The sequence below is a fragment of the Polyodon spathula genome, chromosome 4 (genome assembly GCF_017654505.1).
Source record: "Polyodon spathula isolate WHYD16114869_AA chromosome 4, ASM1765450v1, whole genome shotgun sequence".
Taxonomy (NCBI): Eukaryota; Metazoa; Chordata; class Actinopteri; order Acipenseriformes; family Polyodontidae; genus Polyodon; species Polyodon spathula.
Window position 1 is genome coordinate 87,587,281 of NC_054537.1, and position 15,926 is coordinate 87,603,206.

Consider the following 15,926-nt stretch of genomic DNA (forward strand, 5'->3'; position numbering starts at 1 on the left):
CCAGTTTTTTCTTCCCCAAAATAATTTGCACAAATTAATGTGTGTTAAGTGAATTTGTATTATAAGAATAATTTACAATAAGCGACTGGCAAATTTGGCCATGTAGAACATTTGTAATACCAGGAAATGTGTTTAATGCAAGTTTGTTTTAATGAGAATTGAGTATAATAGCGCAGATCTCTTCATATTGGTGCACAGCCAATGGATCTCAGCTGTATATAATTGGACATACATCTATGCAATAAATAGGGTGACCAGACGTCCCAGTTTAGCTGGGACAGTCACGTTTTTCTCACAATCTTTAAAAGATCCTAGTTTTCGCCACTTTCTGTAGCGCGGCATACTCTGAATACCTTTTGTTAAAATAAGTGTAAACAACTGCTTTTAGTTTATGGCATCTACAGTGAAAACAAAATTTAAAAAAATAACAAGGTACTAAGGTAATCAAGAAATTCTTTATAGAAAGTGATTTACAGAGACATATGTGCTTATTCCTCAGTGCGCCATGCATTTTCATTCAGTTTATTTATTCATTATGAATCTACAAATGCGTGTAACATGGTAATTTTGTAGTTGCTCAGTTCTGGCAGGATTTAGCTCAGACAGTAGGCAGAACACTGAGAGGTTGCAAGCACATCAAAAACGTTAATAAATAGAGCCTGACGCAGTGAGTAAAAAATGGCATGTATTAATAATAATAATAATAATAATAACTAGAACTGCCAGGCAGTTTTACGGCTACCAAGCCCCAGTACCAGTACCAAACACTTAAGCAATTACTGGAAGAAGCGGGTTTAGTTCTTGATATTTGACAAGTTTGACAGTAACTTCACCAGTTCTCCAGAAGATTTTGAAAGTTTTTTCCAAAAAATGCATTAGGCAGCCATCTTTGTTCATGCATAAACACCATATTTGAAAAAGTCAATTGTACTGATACAGGCATGATGGTTTTCAGAGTTGGAGTTAATCAAATAAACCATTTTAAACTGAAGCAGTTTTAAATTTAAGATGTTGGTCCCGCAGCCATCTTATTTTACAAAAAAAAACCATTTTGCCATACATGAATTCCATTGTCCCCAGGATGATGCCTACCAAGTTTGCAGTTAGTTGGTTAAACAGTTTGCAAACAGAAGCAGTTTGATGTTTGGGGTTGTGGCAGAGCAAAGCTCTGCCCTTTAAATTGGCAGGGATGGGGTTAACTTCCCCTCCCTGCCTGGGTTTATTATGTTCAGGTGGCTGGGGTTGATTAGTTGATTAGGTTGATTAACGATCAATCAGAGCCCAGCCACCTGATATAAAAGGAGGCCTCTGCTTCTCATTTGGGGAGAGGGAGCTGAGGAAGCAGGTTAATTTTTTTTTTTTAAAACAACCTGTTCCAACACCCCTACTCATAATTATACAGTCTTTACTTAAATATATTATACAAAACAATGTATACTCTTTTCTCTCACCATAATAAAAAAAGTTGCACAGTATATTTGATCTTTTGTGTGTTTCAAATGGATATTTGTTTTCTATATTTCAATGGCCTGAATGTTTCACATGTTGGAACAAATTTAGTAGGATAAACAGAAAACATAGCGGTTCTGTGTAACAAAAAAAAAGTAAAGATCTAACCAGTCCTACTGGTGTTTGTATTTATGTGAAGTCTTGAAATGTAGTAACTGCTTTTCAGTATATTTATCGTAGATTTTTACATAAGTATTTTTTTTTTCGCATTTTAGGGTGTGACAGGAAATACTGGCCAACCTGGGAAGCCAGGCCTGTCTGTTCGGGGATTTCAAGGGCCAACAGTATGTGATTCTGTTATCCGTTTCTTACTGTCTGTATTTACGATTTTAATATATATGTACAACTAAACAGAAAAATAAAGGGTTATATATGAAAGGGATCCTGGTGGTTTTAGTACAGTACTTGGAATAATGTTTCAGACTGCATAAGAAAAAGCATGTGTGTTTATTTTAAGTTTTGACTGTTCTTTTTAAATGACAGGGTGAGCCAGGTCCGGTAGGACCACCTGGACCAGTCGGGGTCCCAGGAATTGGAATACCTGGACCAAAGGTATATAGACAGCAGTATAGTGAGTAGCAGCATTGCGGTCACTCCCAACAAACTTTAGTAAAAGAAATTGAATCTGCATGGCCCATATTCCCTTTTCAAAACAAGGGAACACAAACATTTTTTCAGAAGTTGTGATACAGCATGAAGAATGTGTATAAGCGGTTTTCTATAGTGGTATTTTATTCCCCCTATTTTTTATGTACAGTGAAACTGAAAAAAAGACTTGATAAGGGATTCCAGAGGATAATGCTCTACAGTATGCTGAAGTGTGTGTCTCTGCCTTCAGTTTAAATCTGTTTAATTTGTTTCTAGGGTGAAAGAGGATTGCCTGGACCTCCAGGATCAATTGGACCAAAAGGGGACGGCTATCCCGGCATTCAGGTATGATTTCTACATTTCAAATCTGAATTGCAACCAGAATTCTTGTATTTCATGTTTTATTAGTTAACTTTTTGTAAAAAGACTAGTACTGTAATAGTTATGCCACACGTTTTACATTATTTATTTAACCAATAAAAAACAACAACATGGTTTTCTGAAAATCTAGCCAGGCAATACATTTTTTTCTATTCTTAACGAAATGCTGGTGAAATGACTTTACAGCTTTAAATAGAGCTTGACCAATATGGATTTTACTGGTCAGGTACAGATATTTAAAAAAAAAAACACATGGCCGACAGCTGATATTATATGCTGATATGAACGTTAAAAATTTTAGAAAAAAATAAAATAAGAACCACATAAAAACTTAACAGTTTCAATTAACTAAACACTATAACATAAACACAACAGTTTTTTTTTTTTTTTTTTTTTTTTTTTTTTAAATATAACCTATATACAAAATCCTCAGAGACGTTACATTTCAGTCCAGTTTTTTTTTTTTTTTTTTTTTTTATGTCAGGCTTATTTAATCTTGGTAGACTTATCTTTTTGTTGTTTTCTGACTTCTGATAGTTCCAATTTAAGAGCTGCAGGTGGTAATGCAGAAAGGTTAATTTTCCAGCATTCTTGTCTTTCATGCTGCTGCTTTTGTCATTATATATGTTGCTGAAGTCACGTTCACTTGGAACTGAAGAGCGCACAGCACAGAGAAATTTTCTTGCCAGTGGTGATAGAAGTTTGCACCGCTCACCGTTTACCTTCCACCACTAAAGCGGCTTGCCACTTCTGCGATCTATGACTGGCTCACTTGAATACAGATTAATCTGTTCCTTTAGCTCAGTGGTCGGCAAATGACGTCCCGCGGCGAGAATCTGTCCTGCGAACGTGTGTTGTCTGGCCCGCGGAAGCCTCCTTGGCAGGGCTGTATCAAGGACGGCTCGAGAGCGGAACTTCATTGTAATATTGCCACAAGGAGGGTTGTCATGGGGGATTCCCCATATGATCTTCATATATAGTAGCGGCAGGGCAAACACAACGAACTGTATTAATGTTGCGAAACCTGGACATATTTCTCAGTCAGTCTAACTCTTTCAAAACTGCAGTATACTGTAATGCAGTTTAACACAATACCACCAGATCTCAGTACAAATCAATAACCATGCAAGCCAGAAAAATAATAGCTATATCATGTTAGGTTATAGCTAATCTTACCTAAGACAAGTAGCTGTGGTGATGAGATATGTATAATCACTCGCAGATCAATGTAATGTAAAGCATTATTCAAATACTGGGGGCACAGCAGAATGTACAGATCAGTTCTAAACAGTACATTTCTAATAAAATAGTGGAAATTCTTCAAGCAAGTAATGTACCGTATAACTGGAAATCTTGGCTGGTATTAAATTTGCACATTTGCTAGCTTGGCAGATTTTGACGATTTTTGAATTGGCGTTTATCTCTTAGCAAGTTCACAAAGAATTTTTTGTTTTTTATTTCTACTCAATTTAAAAAAACATTCAAATACATATTTATTTAATGAAATGTGTCTGCTAAAACAGTATCTAATTTACAGTAACTAGTTATATCATCTAAAATGTCACTGCAGCAACTTGGAGAACAACAAAGAAGGCTTAAAAATGAGTTACAATATTTATTGTTCTTAGAAGGCACTTCAATTTTAAAACAACAGTCATGGGAAAGGATTACAAATTGCAGTGCACTTTAACAATAGGCATTTGCTAACTCTCAGTTTTAAAACTTAGCTATGATTCACTAACATGACACAGTGGAATGATCACAGTATCATGTAGTAATTGTAGGACAGCATTGTATGTGTGAAAACTTGAGGGGTCACCGCGAAATTCACCTATTTTAGGGGCCAATGCATACCGAACAAGTACGGAGAGGAAAAAAAAAAGAAACCTAGTTTAAATGCACTACTGCACAACAAAAGCGACGCAAACTATGTATCTTCCTTCTGTAGATAGCCCTTTTTTATTCCTTCACCGTCATATGTGCATTGCACTTAAGCAGAAAACAAACAAAAAACGTCCACAAATAACATTTACAAAAAAACAAAGAGATTAACGTTCTTGTTTACTATTCAAATGACAAGAACGTTTTAATCAGTCTATCAGCGCATCTGTATTGCTTTTCTGTAACCTGTACTGTGCAGTAGGAGGTGGGACAAAGTTAGTACTGCATTGTTTTGATTTAGGTTGCTAAAATCTAGTTTTCAGCATTGGAGGTAAAATAGTAGAAATGGACGACAAAGCAAAAAAAGCAAAATATATTTCGCCGATTGATCGCGTCAAGACATTTCCCAAAGAAACTGTACATGCAGATTGAGGTAATTGTTTTGCATATATTAATGTGCCTTTGGAGAAAATACAATCAATGCTATTTAGCTTCAGAATCACATATTAAACAAAAGGCTACTACAGAGGCTGCTGAACAGAACGTAAAACAAACAGCTTTCAGAAGCCAAACTGGTTTCCATTACATGAGATTAGATGTTGAACTTCATGCTGATTTGAACTCGGCTCTGGCCAAGTAAGCACCAACTAATACGTGGCTTTACAATAAACTAATGTGATCCATCTGCATCTCCATCCATTTGTGTTTTTTTCCATCTGATGATGTAGATATCCTTCTGTTTGGTGTTGATTGCTGAAGTGTAATGCTGGCTCCAGGGATCAGCTCATTTTGCCTCCCCAGCGCATCAGCACACACAACGGTTGCAATGCTGGCTCCGGGGATCAACCCAGTGCGGTCTCCCCAGCGCATCAGCATGACAACTGTCTGGATTGAGCTAAGTAGGGTACATCTCTGGGGTCTTCAAGTGGGCACCTTCCATCCTCGATGTTTCATTGAATAGCCCACGACACCTCAAGAGAGCTCAACAGTGATTCTGATGTCACACATCACCCCTCTCCATCCCCTACTCAGCTCAGCTCAGCCCAGCTTACTTACCTGTACATCAGCGTTGCTTTCTTTCTATTGTGCTTGAGATCCCCATGTGGAATCTTTCCATCTCAACCACAGCCAGTTGCTGCTCCTTTCTGCTGCTTCAGATAAGTTCTTCACTGTGCGACGCAACTCTTGGCCACTGAACCTTGACTTCTCTGAGAAACCTTGTTGTAGAGTGTGCCACAAATCCTCAATAACCCACCTCCACTGGGTAAACTCGAACTCTCCATCCTCGCTATTCCGCTTCAGCAGCTAGTTGAGCATATTGAAGTTTCTTCCTCTCATATGCCTCATCCACAGCATCTTCCAATGGCACTGTTAACTCTACCAGATGAATAAGGCATGCTGATCCAGACCACAAGACAATGCCACCACAAACCTTCGACCAGACAATCTCAGGTAGAAAAATAAGCCGTTGACCAACATCTGCCAGCATCTTCCAGTCTTTAGCAGCTTCCAGTTGTCCTGAGCGAGGCTTGGTTTTAACACCTTTTCTTGGTGGTTGCTCTCCTGGACAGAGGAATATTGTCTTTTGTGTGTAATGCTTTGATGGAACTGGTGGCAACTTATTGGTCAGGTTATGCTTGTCTTCCAAAGCTAAGGCCAAACATCACAACAACTGGTCATGGCGCCAAGTAAACCGTCCTTGGCTAAGACCCACCTTATATCCTGTCAAAATGTGCCTTAATGTTGCAGGTAATGAACACAAAGGACATGAGGGATCCTCACCCACCCAGAAAGTCGGTGCAGACAAAAAGTATTCCTGTTGGCAAGATAAATCACCGTGTTTTGTTGAAACTGCAGATACCATTGTTGTGCTTCCTTCTGGTCTGAGTCACCGCAACGCCATTTCCTACCACAACTCGGTACTAAAATAAATTAGTGAATGGACACATATGACAACGAATGTGCTGCATATTTTGCCTTTATTAAAGTATGCCAGATGCCCTTGGGTAAACAAGTTTTTTGGGCTATTTCTAGTCGATTTCCACATCTGTAACTTAGCAAAGCTTTGCCTTACCCTTCATACCGACTCAGTGGATGCAGAACTTGCTGTCTCAATGTATGGGCAAGTCAAGTGCAGGGGGATGTTGCTTGCCTTTAACAAATGACAACACTCTGTTTTATTAAGGAAGTAAGTACCACTATTTTTTAGGCTTTATAGTGTTCTGAAATATTGTCTACTTAGGTTTATTTAATGTTTAAACAGGTCCATGAAACGTTGATGCAGAGGTAGGTCAGCTGGGCTGAGCTGACTGGGTGATGATTCTGTGTCATGGGCTAGCTGACAAAACACCAAAGATGGAAGGTGCACACTTGAAGACCCCAGAGATCTACCCTACTCGGCTCAATCCAGACAGTTATCATGCTGCGGTGCTGGGGAGACCGCACTGTCATTAATCCCTGGAGCCAGCATCGCAGCCATTTTGTGTGCTGATGCGTCAGGGAGGCAAAATAAGCTGATCCATGGAGCCAGCATTACACTTTACACGCAGATGGCTCACATTAGTTTACTGTAAAGCTCCGTCTTAGTTGGTGCTTATCTTGGTGAGAGCCGAGTTCAAATCAGCATGAAGTTTTAACATGTACTCTCATGTAATGGAAATAATTAGACTTTGAAATCTCTTAAGAAATAAAAATAGTGCACAGGTTTTGTAAAGGTTGAGCACATGTACTAGCTGACAAATGAGACATAGTTTTAGTTTCATACAACACCTTAATAAAATCCACAGTGTATAGTTATTGAGCAGTGATGAACTTTACCACAAGTAAAAATAACTTAAGAAAAAAATGAATAAACATGACATTTAATTTTCATAAGAAAATGAATATAATTCAATATGTTGTTGAATAAAGTAAATAAACTTCAACCCGAACCGCAAAAAACAGTACGATGTCGCATTTATCCCTTGTAGTAAAAAGATGAGTTAAAGCACAGACATTATATCCCAGATGTATATCAGGGAACTTTTTAAAAAATAATTTTTTTATAGTTTGATTTTCAACACATAAGCAAAACACTGGGTTAAATCACAATCATAAACAAAATATAAATAAATAAATGCTGACAGCTAAGCGATGCTGTAATAATAATAATAATAATAATAATAATAATAATAATAATAAAGCACAGATTTCTTATGCTTTCGAGAGTGAAAATGTGTAAATACATTAATGAAGAGTTTTTCTTTTTTTAATTCACAATGAAACGTTACCATTTGCATATAAGAATGTATATTGGAAATAAATGACGAAGGCCAAATGCACAGCCGAAACGTTTGATATTTTTCATGATTTTAATCTAATAAAGTATAGTTATATTTTAACTAATCGAGCAAGTGTTGCGCCATTTCTTGTTTGGAGTACTCGGTCCCGAGCAGTTCTGAAGCAGAATCTCCTGTTGCCTATCTGCTGGCTTGTAGACTAAACCTACCAATCGCAGCTCTTTATTTTTTCTTTGTAAAGTTGATACGAAGAGAAAATTAAATAGTTTCCAGGAGTAATTATGAGAAGTAATATCGGCTCCGCTTAGGCCAATGCTGCTATTTTTTCAAAGGACAAATATCGGCCGATATATTGGTTGACCCCTATTACTAAACATATATACACATCTTGCTGTATAGCATACACAACAATGGAGCAATGCTGGTTCTCCTAATAACCCAGTGACACTGACTGGACAAGTTTGTGGAACCTGTTCCTTGTAAATAACTTCTGTCTCTTGGTATGATATTCTTGTGCACCTACCTTTTCTAGGGACTGCCTGGATTGCCAGGGCTTCCAGGAGAAGCAGGCCCTGAAGGAAAAGGGCTGCCTGGTTCAAAGGTCAATTATGCTTTTGATTTATGAAATTACTGGTTTGTGTTATTCAGCAAGGCTTGTTTTTTGAATGTTTATTGAAAGTTTTTTATTTAATTTTTTAATTTGGAAAAATATCAAGACAAGTAAAGCCTGCCGCACACAACCCAGTTCAAGCCTTTGGGATGGCTTGAGTTGAGCTGTGTGCGACGGGCTTAACAAATCATATCAGCGTTTCTTTATTTTTATTTTTTTTGTATTTTGAAAGCCCCCTCAGTAAAGAAAGATTTCTTATAAAAATGTTATTACAGTGGAAAATGAATCAAGAATAAGCTCTGATGCACAGGTCCACAGTGTTTTTGATGGCACCAAAAAGGACAAAATCTTGAACAGTATAATTTACAATATAAATGACCAGTTAAAGTAAACCTGCAAACTCTACTGCAGGCTAGTGCTTCAGTTCCATTAGGAACAGTTGACTACATAGTTGATATAGTGGTCCACTGTCAACTCACACCTTCACTTGGTGTTTAATATTCTCAATGGTGTTTCAGGGAGACCGAGGATTACCAGGCTTTCCAGGACCAGTTGGACCCCATGGAGTTGGACTCAAGGTTTGAAACAACTGAGATAATCAGTTACTTCTTGCTGTTAACAATGTTGGATCAAATATTTTCTGATGATGTGTATTGTGGTGTTATTGTGCTTTCTGCATGTATTGTGCATACAAAGACAATGTCATTGAGAGCATAACGCTGTGGTTAGTACCCGTATTGGTCACAGACCATTGATGGTGAAGGCCCAACTAGATTTCATTTACAGCTTTAGAGAGTTCCTGTTAAAAATACTGCTTGCTTGGTGTGTTATTCTTTTTTTCTTTTCTTATTCAGGGATCTGTTGGTCAGGCTGGTCCACCAGGACCCCCAGGTTTACCTGGAGAGGATATACAAGGACCCAAGGTAACAAGTGTTAAAGCAAACAACTCAAACTGTTCAACTGGAAAATAGCTTTTTTTTTTTTTTTTTAGTGTGAATTTGTTACTCTACTTATTGGTTTACTATTAAGCATTCCAGTAAATGCATTGTATAGGTTTTTCTATGGGTTTGTTTAACAGATTGTATGAATAACTAATTTCCGATCTGACAGATTGTGACAGGGTGCCCTTCCCTTGTGGATATTTATATATGTATTTCTTGTTATTATTAGTATTATTGTAGTCATGTTTTTGTGTGTGGACGGATGAAAGCCATCCGTCATTGTTATTTATTGATTGAGACCGGCGAAAAAGATAATCTCGTAAAATGTCGTTGGCATGCATGGGGTTGAATCCCCATCCCGAGTAGCTCATGGGAATGTGGCTGGAGAATTAATAAGGTCATTGTTTAATAGGTAATAGGGCTCCACCCAGAGTATAAAAGACCCACTCCGGGCTCTTAGAGAGTAAGAGGAAGTAAGAGCGAGAGCAAATGCTGCCAGCCAGCGAACAAACATACTCGTTGTTGACAATTATTATTGTGTGTTATTTTACTTTGGCCAGCGTGCCCTTTATTTTGTGTTTTGTTCAAACTGTTTGTTTGTTTGTTTGTTTGTTTAATTAATAAAAAGCTGAGCGTCACTGCTCCTCAGTTTACCTCACACATTTTGTGTTGTTGTTTCATTTCCCTCGTCTGACGTCACCCCTGCAGCCCTTACTGTCACAGAGATCAGATAGATTTCCGTCATATTTCAGATTTGACAGATCAGATCAGATAGATTAGATTTTCGTCATTTCAGAAACTAACAAATGGTTAAATGTTCAGCCAGGGAGGAAGTCGCACTTTACTGCTCTGCAAATGGTGCCGAGCTTGTTTACCTCTTCATCAAGGTGTTGTATTTACAGTCAACTCAGCACAAAACCATGGCTGACCAAGCACTGTATGTAGGACTTATATCAAATAGGACATAAGTCATTTCGGACCTCAGTGAAATCAGATGTAAATCAACTGAGATTATAGTGAAATCGGAGGAAAATCAACCAGGATTATAGTGAAATCATAGGAAAATCAACCGGGATTATAGTGAAATCAGAGGTAAATCCGATCAGACTACTACAGACAGCAAGCAAATTAAACGTGAAAAAACATAATGTGTATAATGTGTATGAAACATAACCTAAAAATCAATTCTGCCTGGCATAAATTTCAATAAATCTGTTTATATACAGTACTGTGCAAAAGTTTTAGGCAGGTGTGAAAAAATGTTGTAAAGTAAGAATGCTTTCAAAAATAGACATGTTAATAGTTTATATTTATAAATTAACAAAATGCAAAGTGAGTGAACAGAAGAAAAATCTACATCAATTCAATATTTGGTGTGACCATCCTTTGCCTTCAAAACAGCATAAATTCTTCTAGGTACACTTGCATACAGTTTTTGAAGGAACTCGGCAGGTAGGTTGGCCCAAACATCTTGGAGAACTAACCACAGTTCTTCTGTGGATTTAGGCAGCCTCAGTTGCCTCTCTCTCTTCATGTAATCCCAGACAGATTCGATGATGTTGATCAGGGCTCTGTGGGGGCCATACCATCACTTCCAGGACTCCTTGTTCTCCTTTACGCTGAAGATAGTTCTTAATGACTTTCGCTGTATGTTTGTGGTCGTTGTCCTGCTGCAGAATAAATTTGGGGCCAATCAGATGCCTCCCTGATGGTATTGCATGATGGATAAGTATCTGCCTGTACTTCTCAGCATTGATGAGACCATTAATTCTGACCAAATCCCCAACTCCATTTGCAGAAATGCAGCCCCAAACTTGCAAGGAACCTCCACCATGCTTCACTGTTGCCTGCAGACACTCATTTGTGTACTGCTCTCCAGCCCTTCAGTGAACTAACTGCCTTCTGCTACAGCCAAATATTTCAAATTTTGACTCATCAGTCCAGAGCACCTGCTGCCATTTTTCTGCACCCCAGTTCCTGTGTTTTCGTGCATAGTTGAGTCGCTTGGCCTTGTTTCCACGTCGGAGGTATGGCTTTTTGGCCGCAAGTCTTCCATGAAGGCCACTTCTGACCAGACTTCTCTGGATAGTAGATGGGTGTACCAGGGTGCCACTGTTTTCCGCCAATTCTGAGCTGATGGCATTGCTGGACATCTTCCGATTGCGAAGGGAAGTAAGCATGATGTGTCTTTCATCTGCTGCAGTAAGTTTCCTTGGCCGACCACTGCGTCTACGGTCCTCAACATTGCCCGTTTCTTTGTGCTTCTTCAAAAGAGCTTGGACAGCACATCTGGAAACCCCTGTCTGCCTTGAAATTTCTGCCTGGGAGAGACCTTGCTGATGCAGTATAACTACCTTGTGTCTTGTTGCTGTGCTCAGTCTTGTCATGGTGTATGACTTTTGACAGTAAACTGTCTTCAGCAACCTCACCTTGTTAGCTGAATTTGGCTGTTCCTCACCCAGTTTTATTCCTCCTACACAGCTGTTTCTGTTTCGGTTAATGATTGTGTTTCAATCTACATATTGAATTGATGATCATTAGCACCTGTTTGGTATAATTGTTTAATTATACACCTGACTATATGCCTACAAAATCCCTGACTTCAAGTGTACCTAGAAGAATTGATGCTGTTTTGAAGGCAAACGGTGGTCACACCAAATATGGATTTGATTTAGATTTTTCTTCTGTTCACTCACTTTGCATTTAGTTAATTGATAAAAATAATCTATTAACATGTCTATTTTTGAAAGCATTCTTACTTTATAGCATTTTTTCACACCTGCCTAAAACTTTTGCACAGTACTATACATATATTCCGGTATGCTTAGAAAGTATTTTATATTTAATTGCAATTTCATTCCTTTTGTTATTACAGAGAAATGGTAAAAGGCTTGCAAGAAATTACTTGTCATAATTATATTATGAAATCTGGCATTTTCTGTATTTTGTACATACACCAATGTAAGTGTATAATTACCACTTTCGTTCAGGTATAAACTGGAGCTGTGCTTTTGCTCCCATCTGTATCTGTCTCAGTCGCTCTCCTGGTCCCTCAGTCACAAGTGGAGCACGTTTTGTAATTGCCTTTCCCATCGGCACCAGCGCAGTTCACTCGCAGTACTGTATCCTGCATTTCCTGGTCTTGCGTCACCCGTCACTGTCTGACAGTGCTTTGTTCGACTGGGACGAGTTGACTGGTACCCCTGAAACGTAACGCAAAAACAGATTGAAAACTTTTTTTAAAATTTTTTATCCAAAGTAATACAATAGGGGCTGAACATACATAGCTGACAGCACTGGAGGCTCGGGTTGGATCCACAGTTTTGACCTCTATGTGATATTGAGGAAGGTGACATATTTCTCAGATGTTCCATTCTTACAAAAATCGATGATGTTTTTATCCCTTTTAAAAGTTTGCCACAGTATTTTTGCAGTGTTTTTGCATTTTGACCATACTTTTCCCGTGACTATAGTATGTATTTTACCATAGTTTACCCTGGTTTGTCTGATTTTTTAATGTGCTTTACCATACCTCTCTGGACTTTACAATACTTGCCTATGTTTTAAGATGCTTTCACTGTGCTTTAATACACATCGCTATGCTTTTACTTTTGGAAATCTATAAGGGGTGTGTTGCTTTTGTTTCATAGGGAGAGCCAGGATTTCAGGGAGTGCCTGGGCCTAGGGGCCCACCAGGTGAAGGCTTCCCAGGAGAGAAGGTATGTTTTATATATTGGGATACCTGAACCAACAAAGTGTCTCCTTCATTTAAAAAAAAAAAAAAAAAAAAAGAGGTTTACTGTATCGTAAAGTGTTTGTAAAGAGGTTTTACTGTGTAATTTTATAAAGTAACTTCGTCAAGAATGGTCTTTTTTTATCACTTTATGTTGTTTAATATTACATATTATAATCATTATTCGACTGTCTTGTGACAATATACAGTGTTACAAACTTCATGGCCACGTCTGTCTTGAAATTCTATTCTCTAATAAAGATTTAACAAAATACTGTAACCAACAATATGATGCTAATGTGAAAAGAGAAAACTGGATTGGAGTGAAGTTTTAAATTGTGTGCAGCTTATCTTATTTCTAAGCATCATGTAGACGCATTCAGGGTTTTTTGACAGATTTGCTTTTTTTAAAATGGCAGGGGGATCGTGGATTTTCAGGAGTTCGAGGGAGGCAGGGTGACAAAGGAGAACTTGGAGAGCCTGGGCCAACTGGAACACCAGTAAGTTATTATATAAGATACTAGGTTAGTACTATAAAGGAAATGATAATTAAGTCTGTTTGTTGTCATTTTGCCTGTATGTTGTAGGGGATGCCTGGACAGAAAGGAGATATGGGCCTTACTGTAAGTAAGAATCATTGTGATCAGACAAAGAAATGGCTGTTGTAAAAATAGTTTTGAATAAAAACATTAAATGAAAGGTGTTGCTAGTATATTTCAGTTGTATTTCCATCCTGTTTCATTTGAATTTAGAGAGAAGAAATCATCAAAATAATCAGAGAAATCTGTGGTAAGATGATTGTACTTTGTATTCATACTCTAGACTGTGGTTTAAAATGAAAAACGGATTTATCATGAAATCTTTTGCATGTAATTGATAATTAAGGACAAAATAGGCAATAAATAACCCACCACAGCCATTCTACTTCCACCTGTCCCAATAATTGTACTGAATGACTGTAAAAATAATTTTAAAAAATGCAAAAGTAGAGCCACTGTGTTTTTTGTATTTAGTAGGATTGTGTAAGGTTCAGATTTGGAAATGTGCAGGGCCAGACCAGAAGTGAAAATCGAAGTGTCCAAAGTGGACAGGTCTGGTTTTTGGTCCTTGTCAGACCACTTCAGGCTGACCCCACCCATGTTAGAGCCCTGCGCTTCCTTAGAGAATCAGAGATGGTTAGGACAGCAGTTTATAGTTACTAACAATACTTCTTAATTAATTGTGTGTAGGAAAATTGGGATTTTTTTTTTTTTGCTGGAACCTAAATTATTATTTATTTATTTATTTATTTATTTTTTTGCAGGTTGTGTAAAATGTAAAGAAAGTCCTCTTGAACTGATGTTTGTGATTGACAGTTCAGAAAGCATCGGACCAGAAAACTTAGAAGTTGTCAAAAACTTTGTCAGCGACCTGATAGTTCTTCTGAATCAAGTAGGCACCCATATTGGTGTTCTGCAATACAGCCACATTTATGAAGTTGTGGTCAACCTCCAGCAGCACTCAAGCCAAGATGACATGAAGGCAGCGGTTTACTCAATGACATATCTCGGGGAAGGCACCTACACAGCAAGCGCCATAAAGAGAGCTACCCAAATCTTCCAGGCCTCCAGGCCAGGGGTTAGGAAAGTGACAATACTTATAACAGATGGACAGGCAGACAGGCGTGACCCGGTGAAACTGGAGGCCGCGGTGAGGGAGGCCCATTTTGCCAAAATTGAAATATTTGTGATTGGAGTATTGAACAGGACTGACTCCTTTTACCTCGACTTCAAGAACGAAGTGAATATGATTGCCTCGGATCCAGTTGAGGAGCATATTTATCTGATTGATGAGTCTATGACATTTCCAGGTACATTTAAAATGTGTTTTATGATATTTTAGAGAATGTATGAGTATAAAAACTCCTTTGAAGAGCCTTCATAATTGAGCGTTTGGATTTAAAGTACTTGAATACTCGGGCATCAGTAAATTGGAATATTCGAGTATCAACATAACCACACAATATATGTTTCAATGTTGAATACAACATGCCTTATTTAGTTTTTATCTAAATACATCTTAATGCTTTTCAGCTCATTTACAGACACCATTTTATTACAGTACGTGATACACCAAACATCATTGAGCAACAACATTGTTGATTTAAACTGATCTCCTGTCAAGCTGATTGATTTAGCTGACAGCTAGCTACCATGCCTGCAGCATTTTAGATTGACATGGTCGAAGTTGGAAATAATTGCCAAACTCCTTTCTCTTTAAAGAAACTGTTGCATGAACTTGGCATTTGTCAATTGTTCTGAAATAGATTACATTACCATTTATCAAACAAAGTACAATGACATTTGTGGAGTAATGAACCAGTAAATAAAGTATACAAGTAATGATTTCAGAGCCGAGTGCTCGAGTAACGCACCTCTAAGTGACAAGGGAAGAAGAATTTGTTAAACTGCTCTTTTTCAACGAGGACCACATGCCAATTGCATACATAAAATATGTTGTGAATTTCTGTTTCATGAAAGCTTTGGACATGCTGCTATTCTACACGATTGACATTATCCTTTGTCTGCTGTTTGATGCATAGTCTTAGTGGTTAATCATAATTCTGAAAATTGTTGTCTAACTCTTGATTTCTGCACATAACTTGCAGCACTTGAGAGCAAACTAAGCAGAACCTGTGAGAGCATAGATGACACCCTGCGTTATGCAGTCCCTAGAGATTACAGTAGGCTGTCTAGAGTGGTAAGTAAATAAAATAATCATGCATGGTGGCTTAAATGGAACACAAGCATTTGGAAAACATAATTGATGGCCATAGTTGTATGTCAATGCCTAAGGTTTAAAGCAAAATGCATGTTCACATATTAGCTTATTAAATAGCTAATATTAAATAAAATATGTTCTCATATCTTACATGAATATAGATTCATATTCATTAACCAAGGTGTCTTTTCATTTTTTTTTTTTTTGTGAAAACACCCAGATTGAAAACTAGAATCACTGGTTTA

General features: G+C 37.8%; 1 protein-coding gene across 1 annotated transcript in view; it reads left to right on the forward strand.

Annotated features, from left to right (window-relative positions):
• LOC121314001 (collagen alpha-1(XXVIII) chain-like) overlaps positions 1–15,502 on the forward strand; it is a 45,433-nt gene extending 29,931 nt beyond the window's left edge. The window contains exons 26-37 of the mRNA XM_041246766.1: positions 1,725–1,793; positions 1,993–2,061; positions 2,374–2,442; positions 8,170–8,238; positions 8,766–8,825; positions 9,102–9,170; positions 12,839–12,907; positions 13,341–13,421; positions 13,509–13,544; positions 13,674–13,710; positions 14,225–14,770; positions 15,441–15,502. Of these exons, the coding sequence (XP_041102700.1) occupies positions 1,725–1,793; positions 1,993–2,061; positions 2,374–2,442; positions 8,170–8,238; positions 8,766–8,825; positions 9,102–9,170; positions 12,839–12,907; positions 13,341–13,421; positions 13,509–13,544; positions 13,674–13,710; positions 14,225–14,770; positions 15,441–15,502 (1,236 nt within the window). The remainder of the gene's footprint in view (positions 1–1,724; positions 1,794–1,992; positions 2,062–2,373; positions 2,443–8,169; positions 8,239–8,765; positions 8,826–9,101; positions 9,171–12,838; positions 12,908–13,340; positions 13,422–13,508; positions 13,545–13,673; positions 13,711–14,224; positions 14,771–15,440) is intronic.
• The last annotated feature ends 424 nt before the right edge of the window (positions 15,503–15,926 follow it).